The 24411-nt window shown below is 33.1% G+C and overlaps 1 protein-coding gene across 2 annotated transcripts in view; it reads left to right on the top strand.

Moving 5' to 3' along the window:
• MAP3K7 (mitogen-activated protein kinase kinase kinase 7) overlaps positions 1–22154 on the top strand; it is a 61881-nt gene extending 39727 nt beyond the window's left edge. For both annotated transcript variants that reach the window (XM_054569723.1, XM_054569722.1), the window contains 5 exons: positions 4707–4771; positions 13411–13516; positions 17726–17787; positions 18486–18601; positions 20798–22154. In XM_054569723.1, the coding sequence (XP_054425698.1) occupies positions 4707–4771; positions 13411–13516; positions 17726–17787; positions 18486–18601; positions 20798–20978 (530 nt within the window). In that variant the 3' untranslated portion in view covers positions 20979–22154. The remainder of the gene's footprint in view (positions 1–4706; positions 4772–13410; positions 13517–17725; positions 17788–18485; positions 18602–20797) is intronic.
• Positions 22155–24411: the final 2257 nt, after the last annotated feature.

Genomic DNA, 24411 nt, shown 5'->3' with positions numbered 1-24411 from the left:
CATATTGCTGAGCCCTGATAATATTATTTAGTTTGAGGGAGTCAGAAAAATTTAAGCAAATGTGGTATAATCTTAATCCAAGTCTTATGAATAGGCATTAGGGACACACACAGACACACACCCACAGAGTAGGTGATACAGCTAGTACTGTACAAGATGAAGGGGAGAGGAGAAAATAATAGTCTCAGTGGTTCTCAGTCAGGGTGAATTTGCTGCTCAGCGGACATTTGGCAATGTCTAGAAACATTGGTTGTTACAACTGGCAGGTGCTGTCAGCATATAGTAGACAGAAGCCAGGGATGCTGCTAAATATCCTACACTGTCCAGGACATGCTCCCACAGCCAAGAATTGTGCAGCCTAAAATGTCACCAGTGCCAGTGCTAAGAAACCCTAGTTAGAGACATGCTTTTTGTGTCCTATAAAGTAGTTTAAAATACATCATCTTAATTGACATTCATAACAGTGTTATAAGCAGGGTGATCAGGTAAAACTCTGTATTGTAATAGCTATTTTACAGGTGAAGAACTTAGATCTGATGAGGTTGAGTGTTTTTCCCATAGTCACAAAGGCAGTATTCCAACCTAGGTCTTTTGACTCCAAATCACATCCATTTTTCCCCTGTTTGGTTTGAGTCAGAGAAGAAAGAGTAATTCTGCCTTGCTCCTCCTCATGATTTCCATTAAAGAGAGCTCTTCAGCCAGGAGACCCTCTTTTATGACATTGGATCCTTATGGAGTCAGGAAAGCTTAATTCTACACTTAATTGCCATAGCAACAATGCTGTTCAAATGGAAATAGTTTTTAGTAATACATATCATTAAATATTCTTACTGTTTTTCCCCCAGATATCCAACATTAACCTAATCATTTCACGTTCTTTTAGTAAAAGAGTGCAAGCACTGGAACTGAAACAATTAGACATAAAAGCCAAATATTAATTTGTTCCTAGGTTGTATTTTACAGTTGAAAATACAAATATAACCCATGCTTTGAGAATATCTCTATTATCTTACATGGACATACTTATTATAAAGGAGGATGATATTTATTTTCCTAATTTATCAATACTTTCCAGAATTTTTTTTCCTTAAAGTCAATTTCCTACAAGTTCTGTGTTATTACCAGATATTTCTTTGATATATCTAAACTGATAATACATAGGATCCCAGTTGTAAGCATTTTTTAAAATAGAGCTATATCTTTTATCTGTTATTGATAGGGGTTATAGTTTCAGTAACACTTTTTTTTAATTAATTTATTTTTAGAGCAGGGAAGGGAGAGAGAAAGAGGAGAAATATCAATGTGTGGTTACATTTCGTGCACCCCCTCCTGGGGATCTGGCCTGCAACAGGTATTTGTCCTACACTGGGAATTGAACTGGCGACCCTTTGGTCGCAGGCTGGCACTCAATCCACTGAGCCACAGCAGTTAAGGCTCAATAACACTTTGTTTGGCCAAAATAGTGAGCCTAATGTACTTAAAACAAACTGACTGCTTAAATATGATTTAAGTAAGAGCATTCCTTTAAGCAACACAAAAATTTTTATGTGTACTTATTGACAGTGTACAAGTATATCTTTTTTGAAGTGTTTGTTGCTCTTGGCATTTTTAAGTTTTAATATGTTTTAAATACACACTATTGCTCAAAAGATTTTTTAAATTTTTTACTGTTGACACTATTACCGATATCCCCCATTTCTTTCCCTTTGCCCACCTTTACCCAACCCCTGTCCCCTTTTTTCCTGACCTTCACACTATTGTCTGTGTCCATGGGTCAAAAGAATTTTTTTTAAGAAAGTACATCTTTATAACAACCGAACTGCCTAAACCTAGTCATAGGTAAACATAGCCAAATTCAGATCTTGTTTTTTGTTTGATCTTCAACACTGTTATGAACTATGCCATCATTCATAAGGAAGAACAACCTTAGCCACTGGCTAGCAGTATTCATCAATTCAGTAGTTTCTTGGGTCATGTAATAATAGATATTTAATACCTCAAGACTTCCTATGTATGGCTCAAACTACACAATCTTTATACCTCTTCTCTAAACCTCCCTATTCCCAAATAAAAGTGCTGAATGCAGCTATTGTTTAATTCATTCTCTTTTGCTGAAGCCCTCTTCTACAATGGCCCTGGCTCTGAAAAGTATTAGTAAAGGAATATGAAATTTGTGGCAGCCTAAATAACATATATTTTATAATTACATATTCGGTTTACTCTGAAGCAGTAATATAATACTGCAGAATAAAGTGCTATTCAGATTTTTTAACTCTTACATATTTTACACACGAAGAGCACATTGTCCCATAATTTTTAATATTCAAAACTTTATGGATGTCAGAATTTTTAACATTTTAGTTAGCTGTCTGCAAAAAAAATGTGGTGTTGATTTTTACTTGAGATTCTTGGGAAGTTTGGTAACAGAAGAATCAGAGTAGTTAAGGTAAGGAAAACTATGAGTTCCTTAAACCGATAAGAAAAACCACAGGAGTGACTGAGACCTAAGCCAACAGTCTCTGGAGGAACGCTGATGTCTTTCAGATAACAGATCAGGAAATCAGTTGTACTTAAAAGAGCAGCACTTTGAAGAGACGAATTCTGTTTTTGTGACATTATTGTAGAATCAACTGAATTGACCTAGGAGGTACTATTCTAACCACCTTTTCTTTTTTAGGAGTGAGGGCTGGGGTAGCCTATGGGTATAGTGTATTCCTTTTGTTGCCCTTAGAAAAGTTATTTTTTTATAATATTATTTGTTTTCTATCACAAGTCATGAAAAGTTCCAGAATTCATTACAGAATTGAATACTAAGGACATCATTTCAGGTTTCAGATTTCTTGATCAGGCATCTTGCCCCTCTTTTCTGTTTCTTTTTCTTTTTATACTACCATGTGTAATATAGGTATGCACATATCAAGGAACCATAAAAAAAATGTAAAATAAGTGAGTTTCTAAATTAGTATTTAGTTGCAAAAAAAATCAGAATCAGTCTAAATTTACTAAGAACACACCCAGTAATTTTCATTTTTAATAATAGGTGTTTGATTTTTTTACATTCATATTTCTAAATTATGACCTAAAACTTAATATTGGAGCAACAAGTATCTTGATTGCAGTCCTTTTTTGCTTTGTCTGAACTATTTGCCAGATGGTTTCTGCCATGGTTACGCTAATTAAAATGCATTGCTTAATGTTGCTTGCTTTGGCTCATGCTGTAGCTTAAAGATTTTTCATTTTATGGCATTTGTTCATTGTCAGCTCTTCTTTAGCCTACTTCCTTAGAAGTTTTTACTTCCCTTTCCTCTTACCACCTAGATTTGAGTTTGTTTTTGTTGTTATTGCAATGATGATGTAATGATTTTTAGACACATGCGCTAGGTGGTTCCCCAGATTCACAAATGTTGCTTATCTGAAAAGAGGATTCCAGACACTTTTACAAGCCTGTCTCATGTAAGCTAATTTTAGAATGATTGTGTTGAATGAAATGTGCCTAAAATTGCTTATTAGTCATAGTAGTGAGGATCCTTTTTGTCCTCTGGAAACAGTGATAGTTAAGTTTTCACAAAAGTATCTTTGTGTGCCTGATAGAGTAAATGTGCAGTTTGTTATGTTAGTTTGTAATCAAAAGTTGGAACTTGGAATAAAATGAAATTTGTAGTACATTTTTCAGTTACAGTTATACGAAATTCTAAAACAACTTAAAATGGGAAAGAGTTTTGTGTTTTGTACTTCAAGAGTGGCTAATAAATTTGTCTTTTTGTATTCACTACACATATTACTGCAGCAAACATTTTATTGTAAGGTCCTTTTAGTTTATGTGCAGAATATAATAATAGGATCACATGGATTAAAATGCTAAATTATATTACTGATCAGTTTAATCTAAGATACTTAAGATTATGGAAATAAAAATTTTAAGAATGAGTGCTGCCTGCTAATCAGGCCACAACTATTAGAGTACATGTTCCTGGGCTGCCCACTAGTTGAGAAATTACATAATACAGCTTTCAGAGTCAAAAGAATTTTGAGTATTTTGTCAGCTGTTATTCATAATATCTTGGTGTTTCCTTTTAGACAGCTGATCTCTCATCTTAGAAGATACTGTATAAACATCCCTATTCCCAAATAAAAGTGCCGAATGCAGCTATTGCTTAATTCATTCTCTTGCTGAAGACTTAAATTTGTAGAATTCTTTCATAAACTGATATTTAAGTTATTATAGCATAGAAGTTTCTAAAGTCCAAGCATCCTTTCAGGCCCTGAAATGAACAAGGTACTGCTGTTGGTTAAAGTCAGTCATGTCTTACAACCTGATAGCTGTCTTGCTGTAGAAGCCGTAACGTAAGGCCCCTGAAATAGATGCCGTCATCAGTCCCATCCCCCAAGCATTCATCTATTTAAATACATGACAGAAGATGGTGGGAGAGAGTTCAGCAGCTATTCGTGTAGTAGAAGTGGTTATTGTATTAGGACATACTTCATTGTAGTCCAGCAACTTTTGAGTTAAAACACTGCAGCTGTTTCCCTTCCCTTTTATACATCTTTCTTTTCTCTTTTTCTTTTTTATAATAAATTCACTTTTTTTCACAAACATTTTGTATAGATTCAAGGAGCAACAAATTCCAACTTCCTACTGTAGCAATTACATCCTTATTGTCTGTCTGACTAGATTTCAGCATTTTACTTTTTCTGTTTTTTAAAAGGCAACGGACAGCCAAGACGTAGATCCATCCAGGACTTGACTGCTACTGGAACAGAACCTGGCCAGGTAAGACTTAACATTTGAATTCTCAGTCTTTGAAGAATAATAATGGGTAGAAATCAAGAATTAACTGGAATATATATACTCTGCAAAATTAGTCTATGAATTGACCTAAAATTGTAATAGAGAAGTTCATTTGTGTTTGAAGTTCTTAGGAGAAAAAAATCTTCATGCCATTATTAATTTAACTTGAAGGATAATTTAAGAAAGGTCGATTAAATTCAGTAGTCTTCTGTACATGTTACGTGGTTTTGTGTTCTAATAAGGAAGTATTCAATGTTGTAATTAAATAATTTTTTGTTACCATTGTCTTCTATAGGGAATCCTTAAATATTTCCCTAATAAGATATCATTTCTCTGCAATTACATAAAACACTGACATACCTGGAAGACTCTTAACATCTTTTAATTTATCATATCACTGGATTTATATTTTTATGAAAAATATTAACTAAGCATTTGGGTAAACTCAAGAATGGCTTCTATCCTAGTGGTTAAGATTTTCATTCATCATCTTTATATTTCTGGATGCTCTGCTAAATTCCCCTAATCTCTTTACTACTGCTTTTTTGTATATGATCCAGACAGTGTTATGATAAAGCCATTTCTGACTAGTACAGAGTTTTAACCCACCAAGTAAAGTAGCAACTCACTGTTTTTTCATCTCTTTCTCAGATTGATAAACTTAACATATATATCTTATATATGTCATATTCTTAAAATCAGTGGGAACTAATTATTAGGTGTTTGTTGATTTGTTTTCAGTTGTGCAGAAATAGATTTTGAATACAGTATGCATCTGAAATAATAAAAATATCACATTATTGTCCATATTCATATAAAATTAAAGGATTATGTTATAAACACTGTGATTCAATTTATGGTAAAATATATGAGTACTGTTTATCCTAGAAAGATGTTTCATTATTTCATTTTTATAATGTACTTTAAATTTTGAAGAGTCTTTGTAGTTGTTAATAAAAATTATTTCTCACAATGCCTATAAACACACATGTACACATATGTACACACACATAGATAAAATATTTATACACAGACATTAATTTATTGTATATTTTATGATATTAAGTGACCCTAGATCTTGATTTTATTTATTTAATAGCAGTTTTTTCAGTATATCTGCTTTTGTGACACTCCAGAACTTTTGTATGAATTTTCCCACTTTTTACCTCCTCAGATACTTCAAGTATTAATCAGGTCATTTAGTAACATAGTTTAACATATCTGGTATTTGCTTTGATTCCTTAAAGGCTTGATGAGCTCAGCCTTTTTAACTCTTTACTACTGCCATTGATATTTCAGTTATGAGAAACTCTAGCCAAGTGTTCTCCCATTGACTAGGAATGAGAAGCTTCCCCTAAGACAGTTCAGAAGCATCTGCTAGTACGAATGCTTTTCTCTGTACTCTAATAAAGGCATTGCTATAATTTGGGACTGACCTCACCATACAAAGCCTTACTTACTTCCTTACAAGTTCTGTTGTACTTGAGATTATATTGTTACTGTTCTCGTTTACAATATCTTCAAGTAGTAAAACAGGAACTGAGGCAGACTGTGGTTGTAAGACAGTCATTTGCATGAGTTGTCATGTATCACTCCCAAAGATTTGGAGTGAGGGGGAGTTTGATATGGCAGAAAAATGTGTTCTAAAATAGGTGATATATAGCCTATGTATAGCCAATTTAAAAAAATTGATTCACTCTTTTCAAAATTAAGTATTGGAAATTTAAAATGCCTAATACGCCATTTCGGATGAGAATGGCAAACAGTAACCTTAATGCACTATGAAAACATTTTCCCATGAAAATGTTATGAAAATTGGGCATTAAATAATTTATATTACTCATGAAAATATTCATTATTTGAAGAAGAAAAGTTTGCATAATATGAATTTTCAAAATTGAAGGTATAGTTCTTTTTAAAGTCTAGGTAAGCAGTGATTAATCATGCACAGGGTTGGTTGGTTCATTTGTTTGTAATGGTTATGGAGATTGATGAAGAATACGAAGAAAGTAATTTGCCCACCTAGTACAATCATCAGAGGAAGAGAGAGACCCTACTAATAAAGTTTAACATTCCATCTCATAGGGGAAAGTAAACTGACCAGAGTGTGTATTTTTTGGCTCTTGGTTCAAGACTGATCTTAATAAAATCACTTAGACTTTGTATCTATAAACTAAAATTAAGTAGTTGTTTTTTATACTACCATTTCTATTGAGAGGCATAGTGAACCAAGTAAGCCTCTTTATTAAAAGTAGTTGTGTAAGTATGTTTGTAAACTCAAAACACACAAATCACTTTTAAATTAATTAATTCAGGTTTTTATTTATTCAGGAAGCTTATTAAGCACACATAGTGGATCTGACCTGCTAGATGCTTTGAAAAGATGCTAAGAAAGAGCAACATGATGTCCACAAACTGATCTGACACTGAGGCCTCAGCCTTGTTAAAACATACAGTTTCTCAGAACACCAGTAGATGAGGTTATGTTGAGACCATGATGAGACAAAACAAGACCATTTTGTAATGTTGTCTAAGCACAGACAAAAACAAGGTCCCTGTGCCACCCACAAAATGCCACACATTGCCTTCTCCCAGCTGATTGAGTGACTGCTGCTGCTTTTTCAGTTGTAATTTTATCCTCACTCTGGTCTGTCCTCCCTGTACAATTGCTCCTGCTTTCTGGCAGCAGCCCATCTAGAGTGAACCCCTCCTTCTCTGGAGCCTCCCCAAATCACAAAACAAAATCCTAAATTCTATAATAAGTTCTTTCTAAAACCCTCTTATGGAGACACCCACAGTGCCTCATGGTGAGCTTCCTGGTTTGCTGCAACAAAAACTGAAAGCGACTTGCCTTACCACAGGTACGTTCCTGATGGCCTTCGGCTGGGGAAATAGCCTACCAAGAATGCCCAGTCCCCAAGAAGCATATCTGGGCAGATCTTATCCCCAGATCACTTAAAATTTATAATAATAACAAGTGCTGTTTACATATTGTGTACCAACTTTGTGCCAGTCAGGCCTTTAATGTATGTTATTTGATCTTAATCCTATAAATTTGCATTGTTTATTTTCCTCATTTTGTGGATTGAGAAACTGGGGGTTAGAGAAGCCTGAGTCTCAATTTACTGTCTTACTATAAGTCTCTTACTGTCAGAAACTGCTATCACCCAAGTTTTAAATCCAGATCTGATATCAGAGCACCCAGCTCTACACTCTATCATTCCATTGTGCATGTAAAACTGAATGTAACAGATGCTAAAGTACTCCAAGAACTCTTTAATTTCAAGTGTTTTGGCTACTGACAGTCTGCATTGTCATTAATTATTTAAATAGTTTTCAGTGATGATGGATTTTAGCTGCATCATATTATTGAGCAAGGCTAATCCACCTTAATGATAAATGTCTACAGATGATTGCACAAATTTATGTTTTATACATTTGAGTGAGCCTTTCTGTGTTTCACTAAAATTATACATCCTCATGTATACCTGCATACCCCTTCTGGGAATGTATGCAATACAGATCTGTTTATAAGATTTCTCTTAGAGGGAACGTAAGTCAGTAAAAATCACAACTGCAAGATGATGCAATTATGATTATTTAGAAAGCTAGACATACTATATTTTTTAATGGAGTTTGGAATCTACTTTGACTAGTCAGGTATGTAACTAAACTTCAGTAACCTTATCTGCCAGTGGGGACATAATACCCACACCTCAGGGTTATCACATAGGAAAGTACCACACAGTAGATGCCTAATGTATGCTGTATGCCTGCGTCCCCATAGTATGTCTTCCAGGGCTCTTAACACTTCCTTGCTCTAACTGTAGTGTATTACTAACTAGAAGTAAAACAAAAAAGCACTTGGAAAGAAGTAAAATCTATCGGCATTCTATTCTTTCTGTATCAGAAGAGGAGTTTCTATTGGGGATTATGGAAAATACTTGCCTTAGAGGCCTTTTATCACATAGAGAGATGTATTATCATACTTTTTTTTTTTAATTTAAGGGATATAATTTATTTTACTACTAGTTTTTGTCCATCCTCAATCTGCACCTACTTTAGTGTAAATAATTTTGTGTAAAAGTAAATCAGAAGCTTACATTATAGTTTTAAATAATTCTTGGGTCATAGGAATTTTGTACTTTTAAAGAATTTAAAGATCGTATAATAATAAAATTCTAAAATTTTCTCCTAGTATAGTGAAGCCAGAATTAAATTGAACCTATACCTTCAGAGTAGAAAAAATGTTTTCATTACACCCTGTCATGTACAAATTTAATTGAATTATCTGTGACTGTCATAGTGGAGAAAGTACACTTGCAAATCCACATTACCAACTGATAGACATTTCTTTTTAATATTTGTTATTCAAATGTTACTTTAGTAGAATAGTAGATAAATCAACATTTAATCTCTGTTTTGTGTTTGTATAATTTTAGCAACTAAGATTTCTGAGGGTTTTAAATAGCTTTAAAATGTCAGTCTAAACAGTAGTACTTGGCCATAAATTCTTGCCTCATGAAAATATTTCTTCAGTCTTTCAGGTGAGACATAAAAAGAAGCAAAGCTTTATTTTTGTCTGTAAAATAACACCCAATTTCTTTTTATAAATACAGAGATAAAGTTCTGGTCAAAGTCCAATTCTCATTCGTGTCTACTGATGGTAAATTTGCCCTTGCAGTTTAAATTTGGCTTAGTATTCTTTTGCTGCCTAAAATTGCTATGTGGCATTTCTGTATTCTTGTAACCACTTTCATATCCAAAACTTGTGATAAGTCAGGTTTTCTGTATCTCTTAAATGTTGCAGTTTATGTAAACATAGAATAAAGTAATTGTAAATGTCTTGAAGAAAGGAGCACCCTAAGTAATTTAATGGTTTGAGAGTGTTTATGGCCTTCGGAATTTTACCAGTGATTTTTTTTAAAAATAGCTACTATAAAATAAGACATCTTCCATAGCAAATTGTAAGCAGTACCATAGATTTAACCCACGAACTAGGCTTTTGTAAATTGTCAGATATTGCCTGTCCCTCTTATTTATACCTTTTATTTTTCAGATATTCAAAAAATACAGTTATGGCTTTGTTTTTAAATATTTTTTAGGCTTTTTTAATACAGACATATTAGCATATTGTTATTACTTATTGAGATACTATGAATATATGAGATATTCCTCAAATTATGAAGACTTTTTATGTATTTAAATTTTTTTTTCTGTTTTGTTTTTATGTATTTAAATTTAGCTCATTAGAACTTTTCTTGTACCTTTAAAGAAAGGCCAGTTTTGAAAGTTGACCTAAAAATATTAGCCTTATTTTTTAGGTTTATAGCAATAGCAAACCTCAAGTAGAAAAAATGACTGCATGTGAGGTGCTAATTGTTTCTTGGAAAATAGAAGGAGAAAAGAAATAAGTAGCAAAGAATTCTTTTGGGAAAGATATAAACTTAAGAAATACTATAATTCATAATAGGTCCAAATAGGATTATTTGTTTTAATATGACAGATGTTCAGTGGACTTTTTAATACACAAAATCCATTCTTATATTTTGTAAACCTAATTATTACTTGTATCTTATTTAATATCTTTATAACTGATATGAGTCTCGCACATTACACTTATATTTATTTCTCCCCTTAAAATGTTACAGTGAAACTATTAACATAAACTTAGGTTGACTGTGGAACCCTCCTCTGCTAGCACTTTGGAGAAAAATTATTCTTGTTTTACAATAGAAATTAGAACTATGGTCAAATCAGTGTACTCTTTTTAAATCACAAGACTTCTTTCAGTAAAAGAGGTTAAAAGGACTCAATAATAAGGTCCTAATGTCTGTGCTTGTTTTACCAAGGGTAACAACAGCATTTTAAAATAAAAGATCTATTTCCTTGCTGGTTTTCTTTGGTATGTATTATTTTTCTTATGTATTGTATAAAAGGTAAATAAACCTAATCAACACCAGCTTATATTATCATTGTATTCAATGAGTATTGATTATGTAGTTATTGTATAGTTAGTAATTTCCTAAATGCTGGGGAGTATAATACAAAAGTACACATGATTCCCCGCCCTTAGGAGATTATTATGCTTTTGCAAAATCACAAAATTTAAAAATAGTATAAAGCACTTCTGGCTGAAGTTGAAGTTTATGTAGGAACAGACTGTAAATACAGCCAGAAACCAAGAGGAAAGTCTTTGTGATAGGGTTTGGTCACTATGTATGTTTTATATAATTATTTTATTAATTAGATTATGAGTGTCATGAAATGAAAAAGGTTGAAAATCACTGGACTCAGTCATGTGAATTTGCTGCATTTGACTGTTTTTGACCTACAAAAGCAGCAGTTATATATAGCTCCGTTTCATACATGCACTTTGCACCATATAGTTCTTGAATGACTATAGGTCAAGATTAAAAGCAAGGAGGGAAATGGGCATAAGGAACTGTCAGAGGAGAACGTTCTGTATAGGTAAGATAAACCTGCTGATGGAAGTTCAGGAATGCCCAGGTGAGAATTTCAGAACTGATCCAGCAGAAACAAGCAATAAACATTTTGTGTTCCGTACACTGCTAGGCACGCCTCATCCTCTAACTTGGAATTCAGTATTTTTCTCTAAGTGCTTCTTAAGTTGCATGCCACAACTTTTAGCGTGATTAAAGTTAAAATTCAATTCAAATATTTTTTAATTTCCTTTTTTTTTTTACCAGTTATGTATAAGTTTTTAAATGTTTAAACATGGAATTTTTTTTTAAAGATCAATTGTTAATCAATACAAAAAGATCAGTTAATATGATACTAAGTTTGTTTTAACTTTTTTAAGATCTATTTTATAGCTTATTACATGATGAGATTTCATAAATGTTCCTTGGGTGCTTAAAACACAAATCCTCATTTTTCACACATAGGGTTCATGGAGTTTAGGTTATGCTATGTCCATATTTTGTTTTTTGATCTGATTTTATGGATCATTTACAGAGGATTAAAATATCTCACTATGATTGATCGTGAATGTTTCTCTTACAGTTTTATTTGCTTTATCTGTTTGGAAGCTATGTATAGGTACAGCCTATATTGTTGTAAGTGCAGCATGTAGGTTTTGAGTTATGTTCTAAATTGAAACATATCTCTCTCCCTAGTAACTTTTTTTGCTCTAAAATATATTCCTCTGGTATTAATATAGCTATATAACTTTATTTTGGGTAGTTTTTGCCTGGTTATCTTTTTTCATGCTTTGGCTTTCTGTTTTCTCTATCTCTCTGTGAATCAGATATGTCTCTTACAAACAGTATTTAATCCAGCCTATCTGATTTTTTAAATATCTTAACTGAAGAGTGTAATCCATTTATATTTATTATGACTACTGATAAATTTGTTCTTGTTATATGCTTTATTTCTTTTTTTCCCTTTATTGCCTTCCTTTGTATTCCATAAATATATTTCTCATTCCATTCCTTTTTTATCTCATTTTGGAGGTAGATATATTACTACTTTTAGTAATTACCTGTGAAATTTTAACACTCATGCCCAATCTAAAATTAATATTTTTACCTTCATCCTAATCAATATGAGGATTTTTAAATTTACATTCCTCTTGCTGATGCTATTTTTATTCAGATTTAAGTACCATCTTATTTGTTTGGTAATTCTGTAAATTAGTCATTGTTTTCACTGTTTAATATTTTCAGTATATGGATTCATACTTGTGTTTACCAGTGATCCTGATTTCAACTTGGCTATTCTATTAGGGAAAAATTTTTCTTCTCCCTGAAGAACATGCTATAGGAAATCCTTATGGTAAGAGTCTTATGAATGATAGACTCAGTTTTTGCTTATCTGAGAATGTTATTCCGACCTCATTCTTCACATTTTTGTTAGCTAAATAATTCTAGTTCTCAGTTATTTTATTTTAGCAGTTTCAAGATAATTCTACTTTCTTCTTTCTGTCTTCTCTAGTGGCTATTGAGAGTCTTACTGGTATTTTATAGATAACCTATCTTTTCTCTATGGCTGCTCTTTACTCTCCCCTATTTGTTTTTCTTTGAATTTGATTATAATTTGCCCCATGTTTAACTTAGTATTGTAGGTTTTCTCTTATTTTTTTTCTGCTCGGGATTTGTTATGGTTGGGATTTGTTACATCTTCCATCAATTTTGGAAATTTTTTGCAGATTCACAGTGAATACGTTTTCTCCCCTCCACCCACAGCTGCTGCTAGAGACAGGCAAATTTACATACTCTCTTCTTTTGTAAGATAGGCTTTTTTTCCTACTTCCTTCTTTCTCTGAGAGTGAAGCCTTTCTTAGGTTTTAGCTTTGAGCATGAAGGAGGTTCTCCAGCCTTACATCCTACAAAGGCCCAAGACTTTACACTTTTTCCTCTGAGTGCAGCAGGCAGTCAGAACAAAAGCTCTAGGCCTTTGGCGATCAGTGCGTGTGTAATTGTGCATATGTGCGGTGTCCTTGGAGGATTCATTTGGCTTTTGGGGGGTTTTTTGTTTTTGTTTTTTGGCAAGAGTATTTCAGGACCTCTAATGATAAAAATGGAATTCTGTCCTTTGCCTTATCATGGAAATTTTTCCTTGTCATTTTTAAAAAATAAAACTCCTGTCACTTCCTCCAGGTGAGCAGTAGGTCATCCAGTCCTAGCATCAGAATGATCACTACCTCAGGACCAACCTCAGAAAAGCCCGCACGAAGTCATCCATGGACCCCTGACGACTCCACAGGTAGCTGGTTTATTTCCTCATGGTTATGAAGCTGAATTTACCATGTTTATTATCATTTAGTTGTGTCATTACTGTAATCTTTACAAAGGCAGTCATTGTATGGTAGTTTAGGTTTTCATATTAATAAAATCAAATATTTAGCAATAAACTTAAAAATGTCTTATTGAGTACTGAGACAGAGACCAACACCTGAAATCAGCAGAATGGTAAATATAATCATCTTTATTTCAGTCTTTGGTTTTAAAGATATAAGATATCAGGTACTTCAGTGAGATAAATATTTCTGACTGTGACCTTTTAAATCAATTTTAAGTAATAAGGAAACTTCACTTCAGTTATATAGTCTGTTAAATAGACCTTTAAAAGTCTGTTAAGAGTTATTAAAACTCCCTAACATGAATAACTGGTCAAAATACTAGCCCTAAAATCTAATCTGGAATAGTTTCATTATGTGCAAACAGGAAATTGTGTGCCATAGTAGAATTAACCTTTCCTTAGCATTAGAAGAATGCCTTAATAAATACTCAGCAGTATGCTCCTATAAAAATTATTTATATGGTATGATGTCAGAGAAGAAACAACAGTCTCTTAGACCTTGAAAAATTAAACCATTTCAGATTTTATATAAAGACAACTATGTTATTAATAGTGTCAATTAAATTGAAATTAAAAAGTCAGCTCATTGTGTTTACAAACTAAAATACTGCTTATAAGTATTTATAGATATTTGGCATGGTTTAGTCAAATTTATAATTTTAATTTAAAAAATTAACTGGGTGGCTTTTCTCTGTGTCATGTTAAGATAGACCTATGTTTAGCCAGGGGTGTGTACTTTGTAGTTTTAGTAAGTTTAAATTTAGTGGTAGCAAAAACTCTTCTAAGTTTCTCCCCTAGCACAGTCCAATCTAGGATTGCTCAGAACATTTACCACTACTCAGCACATGTGCAGAGTTCATCATGACATGCTTCTCCTCAGAGGCAGACAAGGAAATGCTCTTGACAGATTTGATCATCATTGGTTAGGTAATATCAGCTCTTTGTTGTTCCTACCCCTCCACCATCTGGTGAAGAAGTACTCTCCCTGATACAACAGCATTTGCTTAAGCTTGGATTCAACATGGTGGGCCTCCTGACTCCAATCTAGACTAATCTAGACATGCCAGTCAGCGTGTCAAACATGAGTTCATGAGGTTAAAATCAAAATCCTCTGATGTCCATCTCACTTAACGGCTGTGTTTCTACTTCATGTGTTCTCTGCGAGCGTCCATTTCATTTTTTTTTTCTGCAACCTAAAATACCATAAAATATTAATAGCTAGAAATCATACATAGGTCCAGCTTGTGATAGTAACTGAATTTTTTCTTTGCCTTGAAATTATTGCAAATGTGTAGTTTTCATTTTTTAAATAATATTGAATACAATTTTAGAAGTTGAAGCTCTGGTTTAAGTTTATAATGAATGAAGTTCAGCTTTGCTCAGTTTCTAAAGAAAAGTATTGATAAGCTAATGAAATAAATTACAGGGAAAAGATAGGTAAAGCCTTTTTCTCTGAAGGCCCACTAACTCAGGAAAAAAATTAGAAGTGCATACACAAGTTAAAACAGTCTAATTAAATTTTTTTAATTTTAAAAGAGGAGAGCTTTCTATGTAGTTTCCAGAGAAAAAGAAAGAGCATGATGATTTAATAGCATATAATGAGTGCTCTTGGGTTTCTGGGTTTTTATTTATAAAATAGTGGAGATTTAAAAAAAAAAAAGAAAAAGACAAGTATGCCCAAGAGCAGCTTGTGAGAGCGACACCTAGACTTAGTAAGGAGAAAGAGACTGGGAAAACTCTTTGAAGAGAGATTCTCCTGTGCTTAGTACTTTGCCAAGATAGAAGTAAAGACACCCATTGCTTGCGGTCTGATTAGAGCATTATAATATTGACACATTTTTGTTTTAAAGTTATCATGCTGTGTTATCAACAAAGTGTTTTAATAGTTAAGACAGAAATCAGTTAGGTAAGACCTGGCATAGTCTGAGACTTTTTTGTAAAATTGTGAGACTTCTTTTTAGTCATAAAGCAGAAAGAAGACATCATTTCACATAAAGGGAACACATACTTAGAAAATATGAAATGGTTATACGTATTGTGTTTGAAGGGCCAAGAAAGATATTTTTGCCTAATTTAACCAAACAAATGTGAGTCTTGACATTCAGGAAATGAGATTAGATTTGATTAGCAATTGAAACATTAAAAAACTGACTCTTTGTGGAATATCCTTTGCTGTCTTAAGATCAGTTATTGCTATTACAAACTTAAAAACAATTTTAGTTTGTGTGTAAGTGAGAAAGCAAAATCTCACTTCTTGGTTGTAGAGAAAAACCAATATTCAATAAAGGACTTTATATTCCCCACCACTGAAAGGCTTTAACTATTTGAATAAATCCGTGGACTTTTTTTTCCACCCCTAGAATATTGTGAAACATTGATATATTATACCTGATTCTGAAATACATATCAGATATAGGTTACTGATTTAATAAGATATATCAAGTATCAAATATTTAAGAAATAGGAGTGGGGATGTTAAATTGAAAAACTTTTAAGACAATTTTTCCTTTAAAGTCAAGGGCAAATTATTTTCACTCACTTTTAACTTTGTGGAAAGTAGTGTTCTGTGGGAGCATAGTTTGGAACTGCTGTTGGGGGCAAGGAGAGCGTTGGTCAGAGAAATAAATGAACTTATTTCTTACTCAGCCATTTCCAAAAAAAACATTTATGTTAATGTATAATTTTAGGGTAAATTAGGCTCTCCTAGGCAATACTGTTACTTTATCTTTAATAAACGTTACTTTTTCCAACCTGAAATACAAACTTGAGCATTTTCAAATGACCTTCCTTCACTATTCTCCATTAAGTATTAAAAACAAGAATAGTAATAGCCATCACTGCTGTGTACTGAGTGCTTACCAAATGCCAGCATTGCATGGTATTTCTTACATGCATTATATCATGTGGTCTGACTTAGCTTAGCTTTGGGGGTTACTTACAAGCATCTTAATAGTTTAAAAAAAAAACAAACTAGAGTATCAGTCAAACCATCAAACTGTTAGTTTTTCATTGCATTGGATGCAGCGCCTGCCTTGCTGCTATCCTGACCTTGCCTTTATCTGCACTGCTCTTCCAGTGAGTTACTTGTCAGAAAAAGGGCTGAACAGCAGCTCACTTGTTGAGTTCATTTGTTCTCTACTAACAGTAAGAAAGAAGCTACTCCTGAAATAGAAAAGCCATATACTTCATAGTTACCCTGCCTGCTTCTGGAACTGTTGTACACATAAATGTTAATGTTGGGAAGAGACTGTTCCATGCTTCTTGGGCAAGTAGCTAGGGCAGTTTAGCCTCTTGAAATAAAAACAAAAGCTCTCTGTTCAAATACTTTGATAAAATTTGACTGGTTGTTCAGATTAACCCATTGAACTGTTCAGGCATGACTTTCAGCTATGATGTTTATGTGCGTAATATACTACCATCAGTAATGTCTCCCATTTTCTGCAGTGATTCTCATTAGGAGGGGTGGGATTGGAGGCTCACACTAGAATCTTTGTAAATTGAAGGTGACCCACTGGAAGAGAAGGTGTCTCTTGCTGCCCCCTTTTCCCTACTATGGAACACTAACGTTGCTGGGATGCGGACGGCCCGACAGTAAACCTGGCGTGGCCAAGGAAAGAAAGATGTGGGTTTGATTAGGTCGATGGAGTATGTGAAGACTGAACTTAAAATGGAAAGGACATTATTCTGAATTAAATATAAAGGGTACTGTAGTTGTGGTTCTGTGTAACCACAAAAATGTTAAAACACAAGTGTAAATCTAAGTCCTGAATTAACTCTGACAAAAGGACACAGATTTTCTAGGGCATGGTTTAACACTTATTTTTAAAAGATTATTACGTTAGCCTATCACTGTTTTTGTTTTTAATTAAACAAGGGCTTACAAGCTTTAATTTTATTTAATTTGTAGCCAACTTAAGTTGAAAGTAATGATTGCATTCTAATTATCTGGTAATTGGATATCCTCTTTTTATCTTTAGAATTCAAGACTAGACTCTTCATTACCAGTAACAATAACTTTCGTGTTATTTAGGGAAAAAATACCAATATTTCATGCATGTTTTCCTACTTTCTAATAATTTATGAAAGAAAATAAATAACATACTTGAATTACAGATACCAATGGATCAGATAACTCCATCCCAATGGCTTACCTTACACTGGATCACCAACTACAGGTAAAGGAATACTATACTTTCTCACTCAATTTTACTTTTTCCTTAGAAAAATGTAGAGAATGTACCTTTAAGGCTGACAGCTGTGTTTCTGTCATCAGATATTCATTTATTTATGCTCTCGGTTAGCCTCCTTATTCTTGTTAGAATAAACGATTCTTTCAGTTAAGTTAATCAAACCTAAAATTGGCAAAATCATAGGTTCTTATCCCAACAGCCATTTTAAAATACTCTCATATCTTTAAAACTGCCAAGTATAGCGTGTTTGTTCTTTAATTTTAGTGCACTAAAATATAAAATTCATATAAGCTCATTTGTATGTAATAAGTTTTGTGATACATTGGCATGTTCATAGTGACTGAAAACATAAGTAATGCACTTGGGTGTCTCCTCATGCTTATGAGAACTATAAACATCTTTTGGTGTAATACAGCTTGGTAAACTGCAATGTAAAACCAGAGGCCAGGAGTACTATAGTCATGGTTCTCTGGAACAACAAGTGTTAAAACAGCAAGTATAAATTTAAGTTCTGAGTTAACTCTGACAAAAGGACACAGATTTTCTAGGGCATGGTTTAACACTTACTTTTAAAAGATCATTACTTTAGTGCTATAAAAATATACCACAGTCACTGTCTTAACTCTTAGTGAGATACTGAGATTTGGTTTAACTGTGTTTTAACATTTTTTATTTATTTTCAGCCTCTAGCACCATGCCCAAACTCCAAAGAATCTATGGCGGTGTTTGAACAGCATTGTAAAATGGCACAAGAATATATGAAAGTTCAAACAGAAATTGCATTGTTATTACAGAGAAAGTAAGTTATCTTTTATGAATAGAAATTAAAACTCATTAATATTTTGAGTTTGAAATATGTTAAGCTGCATTATTGTTTGAAGACATGAAAACGTTATCATTTTTAGAATTAATAATTAAGCATATTTCAAACTTGGAGATTTTATAGATGTTCGTGTTTAAGCACCTTTTTGGCTATTTTTCATGCAAAACTCGACGCTTTTTCCCTGGTTCAGTTGGTTGGAGTGTTTTCCTGTGCACCAAAAGGTTGCAGGTTTGATCCCCTGTCAGGGTACACACCTAGGTTGCGAGTTTGAATCCCAGTTAGGGCACATACCTAGGTTTGCTGCTTCTCTCCCTGGTCAGGATGCGTACCAGAGGCAACCAATTGATGTTTCTCTCTCACATCAGTGCTTCACTCTCTCCCTCCCCCTCTCCCTTTCCCTCTAAAATCGATAAAATTTCCTCCAGTGAGGAATAAAATTTTTTTAAAAACTCTTGACTATATCATATTGTACTAAGGAGAAAGTAAACTGGTGCTACATAAATGTGTTTTGTGTTCTCAGCATTTTAAAGTTAAAAGCTGTTTAGATTTATTGTTATAAAGATTTGTTCTCTTGGACATAGGTAAAATAATTTGATTTACTAATGTTGAGTTGTGCTTTATCTTAGGAACATTTTGTAGTTATGTTCTTTCCAGGAGTATGGTTAGGAGAGTATAATGACTTTATTTCATACCTTATGAGTATTTTTCTGGGAAGCCTTATACTTACACATGTTTTCTGAGAGTTGTAGCAACTGCATTTCTCTTTTTTAGGAAATACAGTACAATTTTCATGCTCCTTTATTTGCAGTTTTTTTAAGAGGAAAAAAATCTTTAATGTGCTTACACAGGACCCCCCCTCATGAAATTTTATGCCTCTGAAGCCAATTTATGGTGGTGGTATAGGAAAAAAATCATGGAAACTATATATACATGGTAACAGGATTTCCTCTATTAATTTTAATCAAATAAATAAAAAATTCTTCTTTCCTGAAGTAATCTATGAAAAATTTTCTGTTTGTACTTTTAAAAAAAAAAAGGAAAGCATAGTTTCATCACAATTTACTGATAACAGTGATTTAAGTGAATTCAACCTAGTACCTTATAAGGCAAGGCTAGATGGAAATAAATACAGGGTAGGGCAAAGTAGATTCCCAGTTGTAAGTATGCAAAACACAGAGTTTATTCTTGTCTTATTTGTTAACTATTGTTTTATTTTTCCATACTAACAACTATAAACCTACTTTTGCCCCACCCTGTATTAGAGTCTGCAAGTTGTAAAACTAATTGTGGAACTGTTGTCACTTAATTTTTTTTTTAAAGAACTTCTGTATTTCTCATTTCACATATTTAACCTATACTACTTTAATCATTTGGAAGAGAAGTTCTGTGCTGGAAAGCCAAATAGTAGCTTGAGGGATGTGAAACTATGACAGTTTTAATCAACTTTTAAATACTTTAACTGAGAGATATTACTAGGAAATAATTTTGAGGACTTTTTATCAATTATTTAGGTATATCCTATTACTACAGGAGCTACTGCTTAATATCCCCCAAATAAAAGGGACTTTTAAAAGTTTACAAGGCTATAAAAGAATCTGAGGGTCTTTCCTGAAACTGTTTGGAAACTTCAGTAGTTTAAAAGTGGTATTTTGTATTGTTCTGTTTTAAAATGGCAAAGAGATTTAAGTTGATAACATCTATTTTAATTACCTTGCAAATGTTCTGTTAGCTACCACTCTGCACTGCAGTTAAATAGGATTATGACTTCAAAATATAAGTGCATGAATATAAAAGTGCAATGTTAATGATAAAAAACTTCATGTTATTTGTCCTATAGTCAAATGAAGCCCTTCCCAACCTTTCATTCTTCCTTCCTCCACAAAAAGAATTTCAAAGGAATTTTCTGAAACTTCTATTATAGCATTTTGTCTGTCTTCACTAATTATCTAAGTACAGTTACTTATTAATAGGATTATGACATTAGTATGTTTACACTGGAAGAATGATTGACAGTTTCCATTCCAGCACATAAATAAATTTGAGTGGTGCACCTAAGATGCATAATGATAGACCCAGAATAAAAATTCTAATTCATTGAGCTTTCATCATCAGCTATTAAGGTATGAATTTTTACATCAGGTAGAATATCTTATTATTTGAATTTGTTTTTAGGCAAGAACTAGTTGCAGAACTGGACCAGGATGAAAAGGACCAGCAAAATACATCTCGTCTGGTACAAGAACATAAAAAGCTTTTAGATGAAAACAAAAGCCTTTCTACTTACTACCAGCAATGCAAAAAACAACTAGAGGTCATCAGAAGTCAGCAGCAAAAACGACAAGGCACTTCATGATTCTCTGGGACCGTTAAATTTTAAAATATGCAAAGAAGGACTTTTTTTAAGGAAAGAAAAACCCTGATAATGACAATCATGAGTGAGCTTTTTGGCGTGTTCTGAATGCCAACTGCCTATATTTGCTACATTTATTTCATCATTAATTTTCATTTTTTCATGGTGGACATACAATTCAACTGTCTCTTTGCATATCATGAGGGCATCTGTGACTTGAATAAGCAGCAGTTCCCAACTTCCAAACAGATGCGTGAACCATGGCTGTATATGCATGCTCTTTGTGTGAAGGCTAGCCTAACAAAAACAGGAGGTATCAAACTAGCTGCTATGTGCAAACTTTTTTTTTTCCGAGGTGGAACCTCAAAAATGATTTTGTTCTTGTATCTCATCTCAAAAAATAAATAAATCTTTTTTCCAAAAGATGGTATATACCAGGTTAAAGACAGGGTATGATAAATCTAGAAAAATGGGTGGTGCGTTTTAGAAATGCAGAACCTTTAGGGATAGTTCGAAGTGAGGGCTTTGTTGCCAGCATCCCTGGATCAGTACTGAACTTAGTTTCATCCATAAAATATTTAAAGGTAAGTGGTGGCTGCTGTATTTAATAAAAGCATATTTCATTAGACTGAAATTTGACTATGGTACATTAAACAAAGTGGAACCCTTTCTAAAGGGTATAAAGATTTTTAATTCTGTAATGGCATGTATGTGTGTTAAAACTGTAAAGCTTTTATGACTCTGCTATCAATATCTCTTAAATGAAATTAAAAGGTAAATCAGCACTATCCAACTTAAATGATCATTCCTTCCTGTGATGATTATTGGATTGTTTTACTATGTATTTGAAAAACTGAAGAGAATTAATGGAAATAATGGCTCCAAGAAAAAAGGCTTGGCCTTAGATAGTTTTATGATACCAAATGCATAAAAACCCTGGAAAATCAGGAAATGTTAGTAAGGAAGTTAAAGTAACTATAAATGTATCAAGTATCCTATTTATCAATATTGGAATAATTGATTTTCCTACCAAACCCTTCCTGGAATGCCTGCTGCCTTTCAACACTTTTAAGGGAATTTCAACACTTATAAAGAGAAAGTTTATATTGTTAAAAATAACTTTGCTACCAACTTTGAAAATAAAAGTAATAATAAAACTTCATTGAAGTAAATAGACTATATGAGATCTATTTTTTCAGTTGGTATTGAAATAAGTCATATTTTGATACCAGTACAAGGTGTCTTTTAAATAAGGATGTCATCCACCTCATTTTTATAACATTAATGTTTTTTGAAGAAAAATTAAAACAAAGCATAATTGCTGTGATTATTAGAATTATATCGTGATTGTATTGTAGTTTTTGCTCTATTTCAGATAAGCAAGTTGATCTAAGAAGTTATCAAACTATTCTTAAAAATGCTAAAGCAGGTAACTTTTTCTTTCGTTATTTTTTCCTTCTCCCACTGAGTTTTATAATGTATTCTTTGTGTATACAAGCAATAAAGGTAAAGGACAGTTTGTACTAAACTGTGTCATTTTTAGCTTCTTCAAAATCTGTTATTAAATGTCATCACATCATTTAAACAGAAGGAGGGTTATCATTTCCAAATAATTTTAATACCTAGCTGAAAATAATATTGGGCTTCAACCTATTAATCATAAAATAAAATTGGCACAGAAAATAACTATAGACTAAGGAAAAGCATGACTCAGCCATAGCATTGCTGCTTGTTTTTACATCTGTCACTCCACAAAAAAGGGACCCAGTCAGTGTTGAGAGACTTTTCTGATTATCACAGAAGAGCATGAGATATCCAGGTATGGATGCTAAGGCTTGGCTTTTCCATTAGTATTTAGATTTTCATTTTATTTTTTAATCTTCAATATATTTTTGCCCTATATTACATACTTGGAAAATTTTTTATTATAATTATTACATGCAGTCACTTCATAAAAATATCCAAATAAGTAAATGGAAATAGTTTTTAAGTCATGGTGCCAAATGTGAAAAAGGCTTTTGCGCACTTGCTTGTGTACAGTAAGTTCCTGGGGATTTTCATTACTGTAATTGTCCTGGACACAAGGTGCAGTTCAGCCTTACTTGGTTTTTATGTAGTTGTGTTGCTAAGCTCATACTTTGTACATCGTGATTATCTTTGGTGGTCAGAGAAAAGGATTGCAGTGATTGTTCAAGTCCACAGCCAGTTTCATCAGTATCCTCACCCATCAAACATTCAAAGAGATGTTAACAAGGAGCTAATTTTTTTTTTAATTTAATTCTGTCTTTACCATTTATTCTAACCCTTGTTCTGGGGGTAGAAATCACAAACAGACAAGTAGCTAAAAGCCCCCAGTCTAAGAACTTCACAAATAGTCCCTGAACAAGCCAGAATTACATTTTGTTCTTGCCTCCAGAGAAAGAAACAAAGCTCTTATCTAATCTAGAGGGAAGTACTCCTCATCCATAAAACTACATTTTTGAGTCAAGTAAAAATTAGCATTAAAAAGGACATGGAAAGCATAAAAAAAAGAACCATTTCAAAATGAAGGCCACACTAAATGGAATGAAGAATAAATTACAGGGAATCAACAGTGGAATAGATGAAACAAAATCAAATCAGCAGTTTGGAATGTATAGAAATGGAAAACACCCAATCAGAACAGCAAAAAGAAACAGGAATCCAAAAAAAATGAAGATAGTGTAAGGAGCCTCTGGGACAATTTCAAGTGTACCAACACTCCAGAAAAAAAAGAGAGCAAGAAATTGAGAACATTTGAAAAGATAATAATGGAAAACTTAAGGAAAGAAATAACCATAGAAGTCAAGGAAGTGCAGAGTCCCAAACAAGATAAACCCAAAGAGATTTACACCAAGACACATCGTAAGTAAAATGCCAAAGGTTAAAGACAAAGATAATCTTAGAGCATCAAGAGTAAAGCAATCAGATACCTGCAAGGGAGCTCCCAGAAGACTTTGAGCTGATTTCTGAACAGAAACTTTGCAGACCAGAAGACATTGGCACAAAATAGTCAAAGTGATAAAAAGCAAGGACCCATAGCCAAGATTACTCTACCAAGCAACACTATCATTTAGAATTGAAAGACTGCTAAAAAACTTCCCAGAGGGGGGAAAGAAAAGGCTAAAGGAGTTTATTACCACCATATTACAAGAAGAAATAAAGGGTCTTCTTTAAGAAGAAGAAAAGATTTAAAATATGAATACTAAACAGCCATAAAAAAGGACAAAATCTGATCATTTGCAACAGCATGAATGGACATAGAGGGTATTATGCTAAGTGATTAAGTCAGAGAAAGAAAAATACCATATAATTTCACTTATACGTGGAATCTAAAGAACAATATAAATGAACAAACAAAATAATGGATTCATTGATACAGAGAAGAGTCATAGTTGCCGGGGGAGGGCTTGCTTGG

This window comes from Pteronotus mesoamericanus, unplaced genomic scaffold (assembly GCF_021234165.1).
Source record: "Pteronotus mesoamericanus isolate MK-2021 breed Mesoamerican mustached bat unplaced genomic scaffold, CSHL_Meso_final contig_20, whole genome shotgun sequence".
NCBI classification, from domain to species: Eukaryota; Metazoa; Chordata; class Mammalia; order Chiroptera; family Mormoopidae; genus Pteronotus; species Pteronotus mesoamericanus.
The sequence above is the reverse complement of the archived record's forward strand: the minus strand, read 5'-3'. Positions and strand labels throughout refer to the sequence as shown.